We start from the raw sequence: 21,769 nt of genomic DNA, 5'->3' as shown, positions 1-21,769 counted from the left end.
TTTCTGAAACAAAATTTATTGCATAATCATTAGGAAAGTTGAAAAAACAAAGTTAAAAAAAAAAACACAATGAATGAAAAGATGTATTGCATTTAATACAAATTTGAAACTAAATTCTTCTGAAATTTTTCCTCCAAATTAAAATTATAGCTGTACACCTCAACAATGTACAGGTTGCACATTTACACACCTATTTCTACAGACAAAAATACATAAGAAACCTCTTTAGTCATTATTACAGAAACAAAAAAAAGCATGGCCATATCAGTCTTTCCGCTAAGAAGAAATTCAGTATGTTCACTTGCACTAAGGAAAAGAAATTAAATTACACTTTAAAAAGACGGCTACTAATTAAATCAATTTTTAGAAATCAAAATGTCAGTACACAGGTTTGGAACCCAAAGCTTTGTTTACATCTCTACACACATCAAGTAAAAAAAACAAGAATATAAGGCTCTTAGTTGGGTGTAAAACAGATGAGTCTGTAGCTCAGTAGTCTAAGGACCACAGGTTCTGTCAGAAACATAGAGCACAAGCACGAGTCACAAGTTCTGTCTTTAATATGCCGTCATTGAGTAACAACAGACATTTGGCCCAGTGAGAATGGAAAAAGATAAGCTGTAAGCTCAGGTAGAAACTGTATCTTGTCCCAAAGACACTCTTCTCTGCATAAAAACAAATCTGCATGACTAACAGTTTTCATAAAGGGAATAACCAGACACAGGTTCAACATCATTCAATATTCATGGATCCTGTTCATCATCATAATCATTATCTCTGTATACCAGAATAAAATGGGTTACTGATAAAAAAAACAAACAAACAAATATTTCTATTCTTTTCTGATCTGTAGAACCAGGGATACAAGAATACGTCAAAATTGATAAACAGGTGACAGATTAATACCAAAGCGTGCACCGTGTCATGTGCCATTATGGAAAAGATCACGGTTTAAGGAATCTCCACAGTCATGACAAAGTGGTCTCGTAGCTACCCATGGCTTGTTATTCAGTCTGAATACCATCCTGGTATCCTGGTCTATTTTGTGTCTGGTATAAATCTTGGAATGAGAAACAAAGTTAGTACAAGGGGTGTTCATGTCAAACCGGAACTTTTGATTGTGCAACACATTATTTCTTTATATAATCCACTGCTACACTAATGCACTTATCCCTGTGTCACTAGTGCTTGGATTACCATCAAGGTAAAATGTTTTCACAGTACACCAAGACCATGCTTGCTGCCACTGTCTGCTTCAAGTCTGAAATGCTAGCCTCCCAGGAACTCCCTGAGTGGCCAAACATGCAGGCAAGTCCGATCATGGCTTTAGCATATTGAGAAAGATTTCTGCCTTGATGTTATCGAAGTGCTAGTCAAACACTGGGATTATTGCATTAGTGTAGCAGTGGATTATATAGAGAAATAAAGCTAGTTTTAACTCTCATACCTGCGTTGTGTTATTATGCACAATAAAAGTCAAATTTCGGACTCGAACACTTGCATTTAAGACAATTCCCCCCTGAAATTCTAAACTTTAAACGGTTTGTTAAACAGTTGGAGAAGATTTCGCTAATAGTCAAACTTGTATTTCTAGAACGAAGCAAGAATATCTGAAGAAAACCTTTAGAAAATATGACAATTTTGACTACTGAATAAGTTATTTATAGAAGAAATGATAAAGGGATATTTAGGGGTGGATCTATAGGCAATTTTGCCTTCGATGAGATTTAAATTTTTTAATTTTTTTTTTTTATTCAGATTTATGATGGCTTTGATACGAACCATATAAGATTACCATACCACACCTATTACCCCCGGGTTTGTTTTTTATTTGGTCATCAAAAGTCAGTAATCTATCAGAATTGGCCCAGAACAACATTGCTGCACTATAAGAGGAAATCATCTCCACATGAATCATCTTGTAGTATCTTGAATCATCATGTTCTTGTAGTAAGTAGTCTTCAGTTTGACTCCACTGTAATAAACCACAGTTTTTTTTTCTGTGTTTGGTCAGTCATGGACTGGAGTGGTTTTAATGTCTTTTTTTTACCAAATATTAAATGTAGAGGCTTTGGTTATAACCGTAATAGTCGTCTTTGCTGCATCTTTAAAAACACATAATAAAAATGTACACTCTGACTGCAACCTAAAACATTTATGAAGGGTTCTGGCTTATTGGGAGACGTCTTATTAGCAGCCTTATTTGTGAGTGGTTAAACTACCTGATCATTTTTCAAAATCATTGATGATAAAATCTGAAAAATGTTAGAATTCTAGTGGTTGTACAGAATAGTTAAATGCCCAAGCTATGGAAGTAGATTACTGCCACCATAAAAATGTATTTGAGTTCTAAATTTTTCCCCCTCAAAAACTTATTTTAGAATTCTCACTTTTCTTAGAAGTTTTATCTGAGGTTAAAGTCATAATTATAAAAAAAAAAAAAAGTCAGAACTCAAATACACTGTTTATGGCCATCCTCCATTTCAAGCTATACAGACATTGAGACATTTAATAAGAGCATGACTGACATGAATTTGACATTGGTCAATAGTTATTCTACAAGTAAGCAGAGGATTTTAAGACACGCTCAATGAACATGCATTTCTGGATCAGTCAGTCTCTTGGATTAAACCTCCAGCACCTTTTTTTCCCCCCGACGTCACAGTTGGATGGTGGTGCTGAAACAGCAGCTTGTCTTTCTGCCGGCCGCAAAACCTCTGTTACAATACTAATTTTACAACACAACCTTGCTAATGTTCCCTTACCACATGTCCAACATTTTGTTACCCCATGTGATTAAAGTAAACTTTTTCAAAAATTGTCTATTCTGAACAATTATAATCTGCTCCTTATTAGGCCTCGACATTTTGATGCAAGCGGCCACTTATGTAAAGTATCTAACACGTCATAAAGGGAACTCAGCAAGGACATGTTGCAAAAAGAGCTGGGATAACACTTTTCTTCACCTTTTGGAAAGCTGAAATAAACAGAGAAACTTTTATGCCTGTAGAATTTAAGTCTCATCTGATTCAGTCAGCTGCTTTCATGTTGGACTCTTGAAGTAAGGGTCTGTGGTCCGAATCTGCAGACTGGGCCAGAGCCTGCAGGGTGTCTCTCTGCAGTTGTTTGGCTTTGTTGTACAGCATGACTCCCAAAAACACCAACACAGTGCCAGCAGCAGACAACAGGGTGATGGGGTTACTGAACACGATGATGCTCAGCCAGACTGACATAGCGTGCTTCACTGTACTTGCCACACTGATAAGAAGAGGAGGGAAAAAAACAAAACACATGCACAAATTTATTATACAAAGCTTTACTCCACCTCTAAGTCAATGTTAAAGGGTTAAACCATTTACATGGATACAACATTTGGCAGAAGCCCTTATCCAGAGTAACCATTTTATCTCATTATACATCTGAGCAGTTGAGGGTTAAGGGCCTTGCTTAAGGGCCCAACAGTGGCAAGTTGGTGGTCGTGGGGATTGAACCTGGGACCTTCCAAAACTGTAGTCCAATGCCTTAACCACTGAAGAATGTATTTAAATTACCTTTTAGAAAAAACACAGACATAATTTTTGACATAATATCCTTGCTTTTCAATAAACTTTGTCCATCTGTAAACAAACCTTCTTATTCCCTCATTAGAAAATGTTTTAGGCTGAGCTGCGAACCAAGAATGCACCACTGTCTTCATCTCCAATCACCTTTTATTACCTCCATACAAGAGGCATGTAAAGTTATAAAAAGCATGCGTGGTACATGGAGGAAAGACAAGCGCAATGGCTATCATCACTATTATTTTTAATCTCCAAAAGCAAACACGAGCAGATCACCATACTTCTTCTTGATAAGTTGAAATCTTCCTCTTAATTTAACTAAATGCTTTTTTCCCATTTTGGATTTCCATATGATCACACCTTTCATCAAATTCAGTGTATTTTCAGTCATGGTGCTTACAATGTCCTATCAATTCTTTATTGACCACAGAGATTGGAAGAAACACCAGCTGCTGTTCCTACCTGAAAGTGACAGGTGATATGCGACCCATCAGGGCGTATGCCGTGACGCTCTGCAGATGAAACAGGACTCCGTCACACAGCAACAGCACCACAATGTCCTGGGTCAGGTTTAAGCCTTGGCCACTTTTTCCAAACAGATGGATATCCTGGGGAGGGGTGCCAAGAGAACCAAAAAGCGGTACAGGTGTCAGATGTTGCGAATGTTTTGTGGCCGGTGTTTTAGACCAAAACAAACATGCACTTCCTGCTTAGTAAAACCTCGGAAATAAAAACTAACCGATTTCTTGTGTAGCCCGAAAAGGAACTTTAAAAATATAAGCGAGGACAATTTCATATTTCAACATAATCTAAACTTACTGTATTAAACCAACCTATTAGGTATTGTGCAAGTGTTTAATAGCCTTATTTTCCTGACTTGTGTGTTTTGTGTTATTACAAAAAAATGCCATCAGTAAGATTTACAGTACACTAAAACATTTGTTTGGAAGATCAGTTCTCTTTTAGAAAGTGAAGTCCAAGTACAACTGTTTTGTGGTGCAAGCCGTTAAAGTTACGCAAAATCTGGTTGAACAACACAAATCCACGCATCACTAATCGTGCTGATAATAAAACACTCTATAAATAGAATAAAAAGCTCGATGGCATGCTGCCACTTACTGCTGACTTCCCTAAAGATACATCGAGTGCTACAGCTACAACTTCACTACGGATTCATGTACGTACATGGCCAACCCTATAATGCCACTGCGGTGAAAAATCACACCCTGTGTGTGTAGTGCAATTTATTTATAATCCATGCAGCTGAGGGATTCAGATTAAATCTACAATCCTAAGGGGTGTCATGGTCTGAAAAGTCTAGATAAGAAAAGTAAGATAAGAAAAGTCACAGTTTAAGTGTGTCATGCTAATCATGTGACAATGAACAGAAACCTTTCATTACAAGATCTTTACACAAAAGTGACCTTATACTTGCTTGTCTACAAAACCAAAAAAATAAATAAATTAAACAAGGTTGTTCATTTTGTGCATTAGCTTTTCAGGCACGTGTCTGTTTAATAAAGTTGCTGGATGTCTTTTGGAGTAATTATGTTTTTTTGGGGGCGTGGATTAACACACACTGTGTAAAACACAAGGGAGGGGCATGTGACATGAGAAATTCCAATAGTATTACATAAATAATAAGTCATTGTTGATCACATGATCAGTTTGCCATACCTGACACTTCTTGTAAGGCATGTAGCTCCACAGGTAAGTTATTGTTATTTGTAGGTTTACCTTTGATCTTTACAAGTCTTTTCACAAGGTTGAAACCTGCCGTTATCTCTATATTCCTATCTGCTACACTAATGCACTTATCCCAGCGTTTCACTAGTGTTTGAATAAAATCAAAGTAGAAAGTTTTCTCAGGAGACACGATCTGTACAACACATATATGTTTTCTACAACCGTCTATTTTTTCCGAATTGTTTTGCTTTAAAATTGTGCTTGCAGCATCCTTCTTTAGGATATGGTTAGAAATCCAGACATTTATAAGTGTGTCTACCTTAATGGTTTGCAAGCACTAGAGAAATGAATGGATAAGTGCATTAGTGTCCAAACACTTTTTTTTCCTCTATGACCTGGGCCTTTTTCTACAGACCATTTCAAGCCAAAATAATACAAGTGAAAGTAGGACATGTGAAGTAGCTGCAAGGAAAAGTGGCATGCTAATTAAAGAACAGAAGCACTGACTGACCATGAGAAAGGCCCAGGCAGGAATGAGCATGATCATTCCAGCTGCACTAGTGAAGAACTGCAGTTCTGGAGGGCTAAATAGAAAAAGAAATACATTAACTACAGTATATGAGACACTTTTACAGCTGATCCAAATACATTAAAATGTATTTATAAAAACAAAAATGATGAAATGCTATTTAAACTTCACTTAATATGAAAGAAAGCCTATGTACTGTATTTCAGGTATACTGTATATACATGTTCATATATATTCATAAGACGAAATTCATCAGAGTAAACAGAACCAAATCAAATCAAAATGTTCAAAATGGCATACAGGAAGTCACTGCTAATAAACACTGTGTTTTAGCATATTAAAATATTCAGTCCAGAGAAAGGTGTGTTGATAATAGGCATATAATCAGCAAGCTAGTAATGTGATGTGGCCAAACACAAAGCCGAGCTTTACGACCTTTAATCTAATTATTTAACTTTTGCAGCACACCCTGTAGTGTGTACTTATGTTCTATTGAAGCAATTATACTCTTATTCCTTAATCGGGTTTCCACTGTGTAAGGATCTATCCACTTTTGCAAGCCGTTTTGGACTGTCTGCCAAATGCATAAGTGTAAATTTAAACGAGAGCCAAAAACAGTCCAGAAAGCCTGGAGAATTATTATTTCTATGCATTTCGAATGCTTTTTGCACCCGTTCCAGGGTGTAAAAAAAAAAATCTTTGTTTTCAGTATTCACCTGTGAACAGGTTAAACACGTTTTTTTTTTTTTTTTTTGGCTTGTAAGAGTGTATGCAGCATACACTTCATCACCTGTGTCCAATGCCTGTGGGAACCTTTTCAGGTTGTGTTTACACTTTTTGAGAACAAAGAAGGAAAGAACATGTTTTGAAAAATGCCTGTGTGTACATATCGACATACATAACTTATACGGAGCATCACCACACAAGCCCTTTGTTAGCTATTATTTGTTCCCTGCTCATCATTTTCCATTTTAAAAGGCTGCAATAAATTATTTCAGCATTCAGAGCTCAAAAACACAACACATTTTGAAATAATCTACAATTCAACAAACTGGCTACTACATGATCAATCCAGAGAAGTACTAAAGATCCAACATACTATTTGGATTACTATTAGAAAATGTTTGGTAGTTTTGTGGAGTTTCAAAACCTGCACAAACCATTCCAGTGTTCTAGTCAAACCGAGACTTTTGACTGTGCAGAACTAGAGAGGTACATTTTCTGAAGAAACTGTGAGTGGTGCTTGCCGTAGCAAAACATTGCAACATGCTAGTCACGCTAGCATCATGTTAGCGACTTGCTAATTATGTGGCTAGCAACATGCTAATATATTTAGCATAATGCTAGCAATATTCTAATGTTGTTAGCCTCACGCTAGCAACATGCTAATCATATTAGCATCATGATAGCAATACAATCTGCTAAAATAGTTAGCATAAAGCTAGAAACATGCTAATCATGTTAGAATAATGCATGCAGTTTCAAAGTTCTTATGGAAGTTACCAAAGTCTAAGGGACTTTTGCCCCAGCAGGGCAACCCCATTCCTAAATAGCCCGCATAATTCCACACCTCATTTATGGGCCTACGACAAACAATACAGGACTTGTTACATGCCAAATAAATAAAAAATTTTCAATAAGCCTGTGAGATAATAATAGTGATGCTTTTTAAGCACCACTAATTATGAGTAAAACTACTTTTGTTTCGCCATTTAATCCTAAATGTTCACAGGAACGACTGTAGTGGGATAAGAGCCACCTCAGTCATACAGACTGCTTTAAAGGTTTGCAGCGTTCAAATGTTTTACATTCGAGTCTCGTCTCGTACTGTGCTTTAAGTCTTAAGTAAATCTTATCACAAGTCTTGGTTTGACTTGACTTGATGGTTTAGTGGTATATAGGTCTTAACAATCAGTTCTTTTAAGTGGCTCATTGTTGTCCATGGCTTAAATTCTGATACAGCATGTTTAGATAATTCTAGTACACTGAGTATACAAAACACTCACCTGAATTTATATTTTTCTCCACTAAGCAGCTTCTTAGAAAACACATTCTGTAAGCTGCAATGCAAAACAACAACAACAAAAAAACAAACAAACAGAGCACTTAAATCAGTGATTACGTTTTTTTTTTTTTTATTGTTAATGAGCACTACAAGATTCTGGAAGATGTACCAGTCCATGATGTTGGTGGAAAGAGCAGCAGAGACGCCCAACGTATTGAAACTGATTTCAGTGGCCGTACAGAGCGCCAGACCGGCCATTACTGGGAACAGAGACAAGTTCACCCAAAGACCTGTTGATCAAACACACAACATGCTGTCAATGTATGAGGTCAAATCTATGGCACAATAATTATTTGCAACTTTCCTGTACACAGAGTTTATTGTCTATGCATCCTGTTGTAATCAGAGATCTGCTGTCGTCTCTGGCTTCTTAACAAAGCCAGCATTTAAAGAAGAGTATCTATCCACAAAAAATGTAAATTATAAAACCCTCAGGGTGTGCTGGTGTGGGAAAACAACCCACCGCCATGGTGGGGTGGTGCAGCCTGACGTGAATTTAAGTTAGACATCATGCTTTTGAATATTGTATAATGTCCTCAAGATAAGTTAGCTCATGTTATCAAATTCAAATTTAAATTTTATTCGTCACATACACAGTCATACACAGTACGATATGCAGTGAAATGCTTACACAACTGCCAGTTACCTTAAAAAATAAAAGCTTATACATAAGAAAATAAATATGAATAAAAGAAATACGTTAAGAATAAAAATTAACTAGTAAAATATGCTGTACAAAAAATATACTGGAATAAAAGAAATATGTTAAAAAATAAGATTAACTAGTGAAATGAGAACAAAATATCAATATAACAAATATAGAAATATAGAAAAGAAAATAGAAATAGAAATTTGTCAAATATGCATAAAAAGTGACTTCGTGAGTGTCTTATTTAAATTGATTTGTGCAGTGGTCCATAGATGAAAATATAAATATGATAAAGTGTCTTCTTAAGCATCAAACGTCTTATCAAAGCATAATAACGATCTTCCTCATTAGTACTCTTTTCTTCTTAGGCACATCAATTTATTATAAAATAAATCTTAAACATATGTGTTTTGTTAATACAATATTTAAGGAAGCTCTCAGCCCTGTTTGCTCAACGGCTAAACTTAAAACGAAAGCAGAAAGCAGTGGTTAGACACAGATGATTTGTTTATGAATTTATGAATATTAAAAGCGTCGATATTTAACCGTCCACTAATTCATCCCATCAAATGCTTAACAATATCTAACATTCTATAAAGTTCTGGTACACAAAGATGCCTTCGTGCAGTTTTTTATGGCTCCATTTTAAGAGTATATTGAATGAATCAGAGATAAATCAAGAGTTAATGCAATGCTGTAACACCTGACAATAATTTGTTAATCATTAATGCAGAGGAACACTGATATGACAGATGGCTCAAATCAGTAAACATCCTTTTTGTTAGCATAGTGACTGATTTCAAATTGCATTCCTGTGTTACCTGTGTATTCGCCCAGGATCAGTCTGGACATTATGACGGTAAAGATGGGCGCTGAGCTTTTCACCGTCTCAGCGAATGACACGGCTACGCTTTTCAGACTAACCAGCCCCAACACCACAGTGGTGAACCTGACCAGAAAGTGAAAGGGAAAGGGGAAAAAAAAAATATTTTTCCATGAGAATCATATTGTAGAAAATATGTTAAATACCAGGTGACAAACTACGAAGGTAAAACTGAACTGTTCCATTTTTTTAGTGAATGTTTTTGTACAAACTGAAATCCTAGACCCAACTTATCCTGTTGGCAGAGATATAAGGAATAAAAAGTTCTTCAGTAAATATGCAGAATAATAAGATTTCTGCGATTTGTCAATTTGATTTTGATTATCCTTAGTTAATTAATAAAGTTTGAATCAATTCCGAAAACTAAAAACTGACCAACAAAAAGGCATTGTGCAAAACTAATAAATAAATACATAAATAAATAAATAAATCCTAACAATTGTAAGTTAGGAGTTTTACCCCCAGTATGGAAGGTACATGGATGATTTCAAAGCGCCGTAAGCAAAGCAGATGGAACCTGAACCTTCTAATACTGGCGGTCATCATACAGCCTCTTAATAAAACTGATGGATAGGAAAAACCAACAACAGTAGTGAGGCACACCTCATTAATCCCACGAAGAGCATGATCATGAGAAAGTTGGGGGGGTATTCAGCACGGGATTTGTGCTGGTACAGGCAACAAGGCACAAACATCTTGATGCAGCCAATCACTGTGGTGGAGAGCATCTGAACAGCACCTGAAAGACAACGTGAGCTGGGAATCACACAAGGGACACGTGCTCGACGCTTTATGCACGGAGCTAGAGAGCTGCTGCTTTTTGAAGTTTACTTGTTGGGAAAAATGACACGGTTGAATACAGACACTTAATTTATCAAGGGTAAAGGGTCTATAGATCACCAAACACATATTATACATTTCACTTTTATAGACAAAGAAGTAACACTTGATGAATTGCTCAAAATAAATTAAGAAATCTGACACACACAACCCCAGTTTTTTAAAGCTTGATTTTAAATCACCTCTAAATTAATTACAGCTATATGAAAAGCCAGTGCTGTGTTGTACATAATATCATGGTAATTATTAATACACAAGAGACGCACACACCAGAGATTTCACCACAGCTTTCACATGGTGCTGAGATAGTGGATAAATGGAAGTGTGTGCTGAGAAACTGTGTATCCATCAAGATGACCCATGGGAAAACTGTACAAACCACCATGCTGAAACTTAAAGGAACAGCCTTCCCTCAAAAGGCTGTAAAGTACTCTTTAATAAATAAGAATATGCAATATGTATCCTTGCAGAAGACTTTGCCATAATAGTGTTTTATTTATTTTACATATTTAAAAAGTCCAGTGCGTACACATGGTACTTGTGCTATATACACACACAATCTGCACATACTGTGTAATATCAATTATATTTTGATTCATTTATTTGTAACTTTTGGAAATGTTTTCAGCGATTACACAAAAAGCCTGTGGCGGTTACCACACTAAACACCTGATTATGGAATGTTCACAAATACACTACTACACCATCAGTCTATATTGCACTGCTTTATCTGCTGTGCTTCTTTGCAACATCCATAATTCATCGTTACATTACTGCAGATGTTTGTAGAGGTATACTGTACATTACCCTATACAACAAACCCTCTGCACCTTCTGTACATTAAATCACTCACCCCTATATGGACCCATGTACACACTTACCACACTGTTTTTTTTTTGTAAATATGCCACTTACTGTAACACATGTCTGGTTGCATGCTGTTTGCATATATTTTGCACAATGACAAAAAAGTTGAATCCAATCGAATTTAATCTAAAATATAAACCTGTGTAATAAATTATAGTTGGGAATTCTCTCCGAGCTGCTGCTATAGAATATTATACCACAAGTTTGTGGTAAGGTTTGTACAGGACATTCGTTTATGAAGGCACTGAAGTCAGAAATGACAAGTCCAAAAGGAAACAGCACTTAGGGTGGACTGCTTTAAAAAAATAAACTCATTCGTCTCTAAATACTATTTTCCTGTGAACTTGATTCAAGTGAAGCAGGAAATAGGACGGTTTTGTTATTCAAAATGCTTGGCAGTTAACTCTCTGTAATCTTTTTCCAATCTTTTTCACTACACGCCTAGTAAAAACCTTATAATAATAATAATAAAAAGTGCTGTCATGTAACAATAGTTGATATGGTCACATGTTTTGTGACTTTTTGTGCAGATTTGGTATTGCACTTGCGCCTTATAAAGCCTCCGTTAATCTTCTGTCGCAGGAAAATCTTTGACGTCTGCGATTTCATTTTAGACTTTTATGAGGAACAAAATGAAAAAACAAGGGTAGAAAACATCCTAGTTGCATAACTGTAATATTTTTAAGACAAAAAGTAGATTCATTTCCTAGAACAGCACAACCACACAGATTTTACCATCTCATCAGATTTGTGGATTTGATAGTGATATGGTAGACTCAATTTATTTCTCTTTCTACATACTTTTCACCTCGATTCCAAACAACATTTTATTTAATTTATTGTTAATGCACTAAAATGAACAACCTTTAGAAATAACACTATACTCAGGATTTCTCATGCAGTTAACAAATGTCAAAGTGGTAAATACAGGCATGGTTGACGTCTTACGCCCATCTGTCTTTAATACCTTCGGTGCACAAATAACAGAGGCTTCACATACCTACACTGACATGCTGTAGTGACCTGTAACGCGCAACAATCGTGGTGTTTCAAAACAACAAGGTGTGAACAAGTAACTTCATTCGTGCGTGCAGAAATTCTGCAGAGGTGCAAATCACTCACCCAGGACGCTCGGCTCTCCTTCCAGCAGAGACAGGATGTACTTGTTGAGAAAGAGCGTACAGAAGCTGAAGAAGTACCACAGGCCGAGGTACGCCAGCGACCTGGAATTCCAAACGCCTGAGTCAGCCTCAATAATTGTCGTCTCGGTGATGGTGACTTTGATGACATGCTCGCTGGGGACGCTCTCGCTGCGTGCCAAGATCACCCGCTCCGGACGCGGTCGTCTGAACGGCAGAAGGAACTTCGAGAACATGGATCTCCCCGCTCGGCCATTGCCCGGCATTGCACTCATAGCGAGTGTGGTGCTTACAGGGAGCACCCAACTCTTTAGGACGCAGGGGGAGAAAGTGTTCGAACAGATCTACTCCATCGCTAAGGGAATAAGGTCGCTCAGAGAACGAAGAAAAGCATGGTGAAGAGTTTAGTGGTGGACGTCAGTTGTTCTCTGTAATAAAAAGCAGAAATTGGTGCGTTCAGTACAGCTGTGTAAAATTATTATTAGTACAGTTAGAATGAGCGTAGGCCCTATGTCTAAGTCTTACAAAGTAGGGGTTGTGTCATGTGTATGCACTAGATGTAGGACAATTACTGGCTCTACTCCAGCATTACTAAACTGGATGCCATCACTTCACCACGACCAGTGGAATGAGAATAAGATAAAAATGATCAAGATTTCTCAAAGTCATGCAGCTGCAAAAGAAGTATACTTGTACTGCAAAAATAAATAAAATAAAACTTAAATGCAAGACAAAAGAGCAAAGCTAGAAAATAATGCTTGTTTAAACGTATTGCAGTTTTCAATAGGATGGAAAAGCAATATAGAGGATATGCGCCTTACCTCTGTGAATCCAGGAAATTAATTGTAAAATGATTTCCATAGACCTCATTGAACATAATGCATCTATTTAAGAACCAGGTTCATTATTCAAATGGGTGGAACACACTTGTTTCTTCCTGAACATGTTAGGTTCAAAAGAACTCTTTTTTTTCCCCCCTTAGGATGCTCAGTTTTTTGATGTTTTAACCGATTCTTACTTGTATCGTACCGTACTTACATCCACCACGCAAAACCGCGTAGGTTTATTAGTAGGGGTATTAGGAGTTAACAGATTATGGGCCAAACTTCGCTGAGTGATGATGGTAGAATAATTACCGTATAAAGGTCTTGACTAAAACAACATGCATGAGGAATCACAAAGGAGTTTTCATTTCTGCAATGGAAAAGTACTCGAACTAGTTACTTTTATCAGAAAGTAACGCTGTAATGTAACTGATTACTTTTTAAAGACAGGAATTTTGTAATGTAATTAGTTACTTTAAAAAGTAACGTCCTCCAACACTGCTGGTTAATAACTATGAGCACTCAATTACAAATATAGCAAGAGTGATAATAGTGCGTTGTGATTTCTAGCACTGTAACAGACAAAACATCTATCATGGACCCATGGTTCAAAAACCTGGACAGAACAAGTGGAGAAAATCATGAAATACAAGAAACCCAGATTATTGACTGGCCATCCAAAGACCCAGCTTTTATACTCCTGATGTTTGCTGATGACACCATCATTGGATTCATCCAAGAGTCTTGGCAAAAAGTGGAGTGGTTGCTGGTCTGGTGCAGTCAGTACAACCTGGAGCTGAACACACTTAAAACTGTGGAGATACCCATGGAATTTAGTCTTGCTTCACAACATTTACATTTACGCAGATGCTTTTATCCATCTTCGAAGGTTTTGTCATTGGATAGATCCTTACACTGGTTATGATGTAAGTACCATCATTTAATCACTTTTGGGGGGGGAGGGATTAACCTAAATATCTAAGACTAGATTTCTAGGTCTTTAGTCATCGCTTGAAGCTTGCCAGGGACTCGGCCGTCCAGCCATCGAAAGGGAAATTCATTCCACCAGCTAGGAACCAGAACAGAAAACAGTGTAGATGTATGAATCCCTCTATCTTTTAGAGATAGTGGGACGAGCCGAGCAGCGCTGGAGGATCGGATGGACCGCGATGCGTTGCAGGGTGTGATTAGTGGGTGGTGATCCGTTTTTAGCTTTGTAGGCGAGCATCAGCGTTTTGAATTTGATGCGCGCAGCTACAGGAAGCCAGTGCAGGGAACAGAGAAGTGGGATGGTGTGGGAGAACTTAGGAAGGTTGAAAACAAGTGGTGCACACAGGCAGACCTCTCAGGAGCGAGTTGCAGTCCAGTCTTGAACAGGCACTACATCCAACAGTCCAAGTGTCATCTGTGGAATGTGTCAGGTTTCTGCGGAAACACCATTTCAAAAGACCTGAAGTGGTAGCTCAACATATACTCAATCCTCAAAAGGGCCCAGCAGAAGATGTACGCCAGCTGAGGAAGTACGGTCTGCCACAGGAGCTGCTTTTCCAGTTCTATACTGCAGTCATTGAATCTCTCCAGTCCTGGACACAACCTTTTGCAAGTGCTCCCTTCTGGCAAGTACCACAGAAACCTGTACCCCAAAACTTCCAGGCACAGAAGCAGTCCCTTTCCTCCCACAATCACCCTCATAAAAGCACACCAGGATCACCTGCTATCTGCTGCGAAAAGACCACCATGCTCTTTGCAAACTTATCACGACCTACTTCACACTCGAGCACACTAACCAGTATAAACACATCAACTTCTTTCTAGAAGATTGTTTTTTCTTATATGAAAAACATTGTGGTTTGCATTACAAATATACCTTGTACTGTACTGTATATTGTGTATTGTACAAATGCATAATTTCTAATCATGTGATACATGTGTGATACACACCCTCACTTTATGTACACTGCTAATCTGCTTATATAATCCTTATATTAATATTGTTCTTATGAGATTGATATCATATCTTTCTTGTGCTTGAATATTGTGTTTAACATGTTGGTTGTTATTTATTTACTTCTGTAGATTCAGAATTGAATTTATTGTGTGTACGCTGCCAGGCCAAAAAAAAAAAAAAAAAAAAACACGCCTCCAAGATTTTGTTTAACCACCTTTAGCTTTAAATACGGCGCGTAACATGGTGATCAATTCGTGTTTAAAAATGATTCCTTAAGCTCACAAAAGAAAAGAAAAAGTATACATAATGGCTACTGTACAAGTCTCTACAGGCAGTGTTACGATCTGGGGTTGCTTCAGTAAGTCAGGTCTAATCTCAGCAATGTTATGCGGAAATAAAATAAAGTCAGCTGTCGATCTGAATGGACTGAATGGACATCTCTGCCGTTTTTCTTCCTGGATGGAATGGGCATATTCTAGGACTCAAAAAGTAGTTCTGAGTGCACGTGGAATTATTTTCATACATGAACTGCTCACCATGTTACACTCTGTAATTAAAGCTAAAGGCGGTTAAACTTAATCTTAGAGTGTGCGATTCTTTTTGGCGAGGCAGTAAATCTTATTCTAAAATACACAATGCTGTTTTAAATGCAGACAGCGCTAGAGACACTCCCCAAAGACAGAACAACATGATATGATGAACAGAAGCAAAAAGCACATGGCATGGACTGTATAACAAGGTTGCACATGATAGATTTTGCTTTCCCTGGATGTTAGCTGTATGATTTAGTAAACTAGCCAGCAAAGTTGATAAAAATCCAAAAAGAGTGATGCAAAAAAATCAGTTTTTTCCATTCCTCTGGAACAACAAGGTGTCGGTTTTAAACTTGTCGTGGCAGATTTTTTGCAAGGAGACATGACGGTGCATGACAGTTATGGGAAAATATTTCCTAAATCTATTCTAATCGTAGGTTAAGAGCTGCAAGTGATAAATAAATGTCATCTGACCTGACAAAGTGTGAAATCGCACCACTGGTTTTTTTTTTTTAAAGCCATTTAAGCCGTTTAAAATACATACAAAGCCTGACACTAATAATAACCCGTAGGTGCTCCATAAACACATCAGCAGGGTAGAAGAAACACAAACGTCTTACAGGTATGGCTGAAGAAGAGGAACAATTACCAGCCAATAAGAGTGCGTTTTTGCAGGTGTGTGTAAGTATGTGTATGAGTGTGTATATGCAAAATTTTATGTGAGGGCCTTGTGCCACGAGACATTGGGCATCCTAATGGCAGCAGAGAGGCGGTCTGCTGCCAATTTTCAGGAGTTTTTGAGCATATCATGACTCCTAAAGAGCCCAAAATGGGAAAAACAAGAGGAAAACATCTGTAAGAAAACATCAATGCTTAGGAAAACAAGAGGGTTCTGCTTGGACCCTATTTATAATAACAATAATAATAATAAATGTTTTGGTTAAAAAAAAAAAAAAAGAATCGCACGAGAAAATCATGATCTTAATTCCCAGGGGAAAAAAAATCCTGATTAACATTTTATTAATAACTGTGCAGCCCCACTTACAGGTGTATTAAAACTAACTATAATAGGTTGAAGTCAGTTTAAGTGCAACATTAGAAACATTTGTAAATGGCTTTAAGCAACGAAAAAAGTTTTAAACGCAGCCCTCAACACTGTACTCAGACACACAGTTTATCATTTAGTCTTTGACACAATCTATCAACCTTATCAAGGGGCCTTACTCGAAATAATGACCTTTGATCTTCTTGGCACAGATGCGGAATTTCTAGAGGCAAATGAAACACGTTCAAAGAGCACGTGTCTCAAACTGACTATTACAGAAGTGACGTAAACGTATTCATGTCAGTTAAATGTATACAGGAATGTATGGCCTTGCCTGGCTCTAAAAATGTCTCAGACTTCCACCGGTAATGAAGGATAATAATGCAGTGACTAAAGTGTATCCATTACTGAAGAATTTTAATGACTTTAATTATGAAGCAAAGTCTGATGTTTGTGTACAGTATGTGCCAGCAAGATTTGCAAGTTCGCGCTGAACCAAGGCCGGTAATTTATCACCTTGTCTCCTGTACACCATGCGTTGTGTATGTACACACATGATAAGGGTGCTGTTTTATACACGAGACTAAGGCCAAGCTACTGCACTATACTGGTCTTCTGAGAAGTCATAGGAAAAGATATGAGACATCCAGAATTATCTCTAAACACATCAGTTTGTGAACATTTCCACAAAGTAGACCTGAACGTAAATATATAAATAAAATATAACTCAAACATTTCATAGAAAGCATTCAGGAGAACACTAAAATTTATACACAGTAGGATTCAGTTCTTCAGACTGCTTAGGTTTTCTATAATAAAATGATTCAGCCAATTCCAGGAGAAATTGTGAAGAAGATGCAAATGCAAAAAATGGCTCATTTATAGCCCATGTGTTAAGTCTAGGGAACGTGGCTTGTGCCACTTGCTGCAGCCGTCCCTCCACCTGTACACCAAAACCACAGGCACAGAGGACGTATCCAGCTTTCCCTTCAAAGCAAACGGCACAGCTGTGCTATTTTTACTTATATCAGAGGAAATATAGGTGCTACAGCTTTCTTCGATCGTTTAAGGGAAGAGGCTTGTGGGAAATTAAAGTTTTAAGTATGTATTTAAAAAATTTAGCACAGACCAACATGATTTTTTTTTACCAAAGTTTTAGAGTTTTTCGAGCTCTTTGACGAGACGGGAATGAGCTCTTTTGTTCCCAACTAATGCAAATTGTGTCAAGGTTAAAATGGGTCCATTCTGCTCGGGAGACCTTGCTGAATGCTTTGATATTTGATATACTTGTATTGTTTTGATATCTTTGGGGAGTGTGGTATAGCTGCCTGGTCCTAAAATGGAGAAATGAGAATTTTGGTCAACTCCCCAGTGTGCTCCTACTAATAACTCTAAGAATTTCTAAATAAGAATTTTCAAAACAGCAGTGTTTGTAATCTTATCAATGTTCTGTATGTAGCAAAATTATTGGTACCCAGCGAATAGGCCAAATAAATTAGGGCTGCACGATTTTGACTGTTTTGACACGTAGTGTATTTTGGTTGCAATTTAAATCAAGTTTTGTATTCAAATGTATTTATCAAGGCTAACAACAGAAAATAAAGGCACATATGATCTCAACGAGACAATGGTTGCCAGTATTTAGTCATCACATAAATAATGTATATATAAAAAAAACAATACTTAAATTATTGACAAACGTCCATATCATAATTTAGAATTTTAGATTTTCTAACGCTAACATAAGATGGCTGATGGACTTAAATAAAATAAAAAAAGTCAAATAAAATATTATGACATATGTATATATGTCATGGGAAATTTTTGGAATCATTCGAAGTAATTCAAGAACTTACGGAACCCATATAGATCACCAAAGTTCCCCTGTGGAAATGCTTAAGGTTCTCTCTTGTCCTGAAATGATCTGAAAGCCGGAGGCGTTCTGCACTAAATGCACCTCTTTCGGCAAACTGACAAAACATAATTGACTTAAATAATCTTTGCTGCAGGCTACAAGTTTTTTTTTTTTTTCCCAAAGCAAAGCAAGTTGGGTCAGCTTGCGACTAAAAACTGGGCCATACTTAAATTGCGTAAAGAATGATTTCGGACATGACTTTCAACTCATCAAGCACATCATAGCTTCAGGAGAAGCATCGTACGCAGTAACAAAGTCAGGCAGAAAACAAAAGATGCTGGATCGACTACACTGAACTCCATACGACACCTGAACACACACCCAGTCGGCTCGGTTTACATGGGCATTAGTTATTGCTGTTTACGCTGTTCTCATTAGCAAACATTAGCATTTAATGCTGTATGTTCATGGTGTATAAAGTGAGATTTATCTCCATGGAGTGTTTGGTAACAATGTATCTACTGTTCATTTGTTTCCCACTTAGAATATATGCCTTCCTTTGGGACGGAGATGCTTGTTAATTAGGGGGGTCAGAGGAAAACTGCAAGATTCAAGGTTCAAGCTCAGTCACTTTTTAAAAGTGGCAAAAAAACATGTCAGAAAAGAGAAAATGTCAAATATTGAAGTGGATGCTCTTTAAGAGCAAAACATCACCACAAGTTCCATTTTTTTCCAGTCATCAACTTTTAAGTTTGGGTGATTCTGTGCCCAGTGTAACCTTAGATTCCTGTTCTCACCAGACAGGAGTGACACTTAACGTGGTTTCAAAGTTCAACTGTTAATTGATAAGAGATGACAAGAGCAAATCGGGACTGTCATGTTTCACCTTAACCTTCCTGTATGTGCAGTATCTACACAAAGGACTTTTAAATATCTATATTTATGCAGATATTTATTTATATCTATATCTAAATTTCTATGGCATTTTTCAAATAAATAAAGGAATTGAAACTATACAATAATCTCCTTTGAGTAGTTGATCTTGAGATGTATCTGCTATTTATGCTCAGTCATAACTCTAAGTGTCCTTCTCCTCTGCAGCGGAGGTAAGTCTTGGTATTGCTCTCCAGTGATGGTCTTCATGAGAAATATTCTAACAATATAGTTGCTCACAACTGTTACTCTATTGTGTTGTTCTTCCCTTTAGTACAGTTTACGTTCCCATATCTGCCTCCTGTACATTCCGTTCACATGGGATGTAAGGTGTAGGTCTTGGTTGGTATAAGTTTTCCTGCTATGCACACTGAGTACAATGTAAGTAATCAGGGCCAAATTCCACAACCCTAGTTCAGTTCAGAAATGCATACCAAAGTTCAACTAAGACTCAGATCAACCTTCTGCAGTCCAACTGAGCTAAATCAGGTGGAATATTTCGATTTAGCATAGTTACTAAAAATGAAAATCAGATGGAGATCAAAGATCTGAGGGACCTCCCAATACGATATAATGACGCTAACTAGGTGCTGATTTGATTTGTGTTGCACTTATGCAAGTATCACAATTTTATAAGTATCCTGAATCGATTTTTTCCACATCTATAATATTTAGTATAAATGTAACGATTTTATTTTCCCTAGGAGATATTTCCACAGTGTTGATACCAAAAAGTGAATGATTGCCAAAAGAAGCACGGATTGATTGGACTACCGCAGAGATGCGATTTTTTTTTTGTGGAACAAGAGTTGTGGAAGAAAAACCTAGAATGACCAAGACATATTGTAATGTACTTGTATGCACCTTAAGTTTGATTTTAGGCAGACTTGGAAAAAACAACAACAATAAAAAACAAATTAAACTTTTATACAGAAAAAAAGAGAAACAGTTTGTTTATACTGTTAATGCTACAAGTGGGGTTTGCGTTAATCATGGTAAGATTACTGTATAAGTTGTGTGGTGTTTTTTGACGTATTATTGAATTCAAGTGAGCGAGAAGAAAAAAAGAGGGAAAAAAAAGGTAAGAAGTACTACAATTCTAAAAGGTAGCTACAATAAATAAATATTATATTTGAATATTCATGGTATAAAAATAATAAACACTTCAGGGCATGTTGTTAAAGGTGGACCTAAAATAACACATCTCAAATATTTTATCCTGAAAAAAAAAAAATAGCCTAGTGTATTTCTTCTTTGATAAAGTAGTTACAGCGAATTGCTAAAGCTAATTACTTCATGTTGCCATAACAACTGGGCGGAGCTTAAGGTAGGTTTCCTTCCCGGAAATGCCAAGAGCGGTAATTAGGCAGGTTTAACTAACTAACTAACTAACTAACTAACTAATTACATCCCTGGTTATTGAGTTAGCTTGCTTCCTGAAGTATCCCTGTGGGGTGTGTGGTCATGGACACGTTGACACGGTAGTCTGTAACAGCAGAAGAGTAAAAACTCAAATTCGGTTTCTCACTGTAATTAAAACCATTTTCATTCATCCTAAAATTAAGGAAGCGTTTACAGACGTGCAGTTCACCGTCAAATAAGATGTCAAAGCGCTTAAATTGGATAAATAATGTGTGTTTTAGGTTCATGCCAAAAAAACACTACTGAACTGAACTGAGATTGCACCGAGTTGAAGTTCAAATTCAACAGAAAGGAATTTGGAAAAGACCTTGGCTGTGATCAACATGACCACAAAGAGAAGAGCTAGACAACAAATCATTTAACTTGCAATAAACAGGAACCGAAAACATCACAGAGAAGACAGAACAGGAAATAAGAGGACGTTACCTGCCACATCGTGGGCAGCTCTCCAACAACGAGTTGCACCACTTCACCATCGCCAGCACGGCTACATTAACAGTGCAGCTGGAAATCAGATATCGAGGCTCACTGCTTTGTTGTTACTTTACACGGGTGATGTTCCTCTGTGCCGCAAGACTTCCCTTTGCTCCACCACAACGTGTCGACGTTCCATGCACGCGTGTCAAATGCCAAACCGCCTTCCTACCGCCTACTCAAGTGCACTCCAAACACTCCAAAACAATCGCTCCTAGTCCACTCTGCGTCCTGCACGAATTAATTTGAGATTTAACCGACCTCTTAGCCGTGGTTGGCCCGTTCGAAGAAAAGCGTTGATTTTGTTTCTAACTGCGCAAAAATTGCGCATTACAGCTTTTAAAATGTTTTGTTATAAAATGTATTTCAGCTAATAAAAATGCAAATGCTAAATTATTATACATTAATTACGAGTAATATTATGCCTTGTTTAAGTTAAATGAATACAAAATAAACGTAAATATTTTTTCGGGAAAACAAATATGTTGCACTTTTACTACGCATTACTGACTGGCTA

General features: G+C 37.2%; 1 protein-coding gene across 1 annotated transcript; it reads right to left on the bottom strand.

The window, feature by feature from the left end:
- On the bottom strand, positions 1 to 21,538 carry LOC128529975 (solute carrier family 35 member E2A-like). Its single transcript, XM_053503628.1, has 9 exons — positions 21,205 to 21,538; positions 12,202 to 12,646; positions 9,976 to 10,111; positions 9,311 to 9,438; positions 7,950 to 8,070; positions 7,782 to 7,835; positions 5,758 to 5,830; positions 4,023 to 4,168; positions 1 to 3,258 (listed from the first exon to the last, which is right to left on the bottom strand). The coding sequence occupies exons 2-9, from the start codon at positions 12,491 to 12,493 to the stop codon at positions 3,030 to 3,032; spliced, it is 1,179 nt and encodes a 392-aa protein (XP_053359603.1). The 5' UTR covers positions 12,494 to 12,646; positions 21,205 to 21,538; the 3' UTR covers positions 1 to 3,029.
- Between the last annotated feature and the right edge of the window lie 231 nt (positions 21,539 to 21,769).

Source organism: Clarias gariepinus, chromosome 9, assembly GCF_024256425.1.
Source record: "Clarias gariepinus isolate MV-2021 ecotype Netherlands chromosome 9, CGAR_prim_01v2, whole genome shotgun sequence".
Classification (NCBI taxonomy): domain Eukaryota; kingdom Metazoa; phylum Chordata; class Actinopteri; order Siluriformes; family Clariidae; genus Clarias; species Clarias gariepinus.
Note: the sequence above shows the minus strand (reverse complement) of the source record. Positions and strands in the feature narration are given on the sequence as shown.

Excerpts from the sequence above, each read along its gene's own strand:
- LOC128529975 (XM_053503628.1), bottom strand. The coding sequence starts at position 12,493 with ATGAGTGCAATGCCGGGCAATGGCCGAGCGGGGAGATCCATGTTCTCG. Across the intron at positions 9,439-9,975 it reads CTCTTCGTGGGATTAATGAG|GTTCACCACTGTGGTGTTGG; the intron begins GTGTGCCTCACT and ends CTTTCTGGTCAG. Across the intron at positions 5,831-7,781 it reads GGAGAAAAATATAAATTCAG|CCCTCCAGAACTGCAGTTCT; the intron begins GTGAGTGTTTTG and ends TTTTCTATTTAG.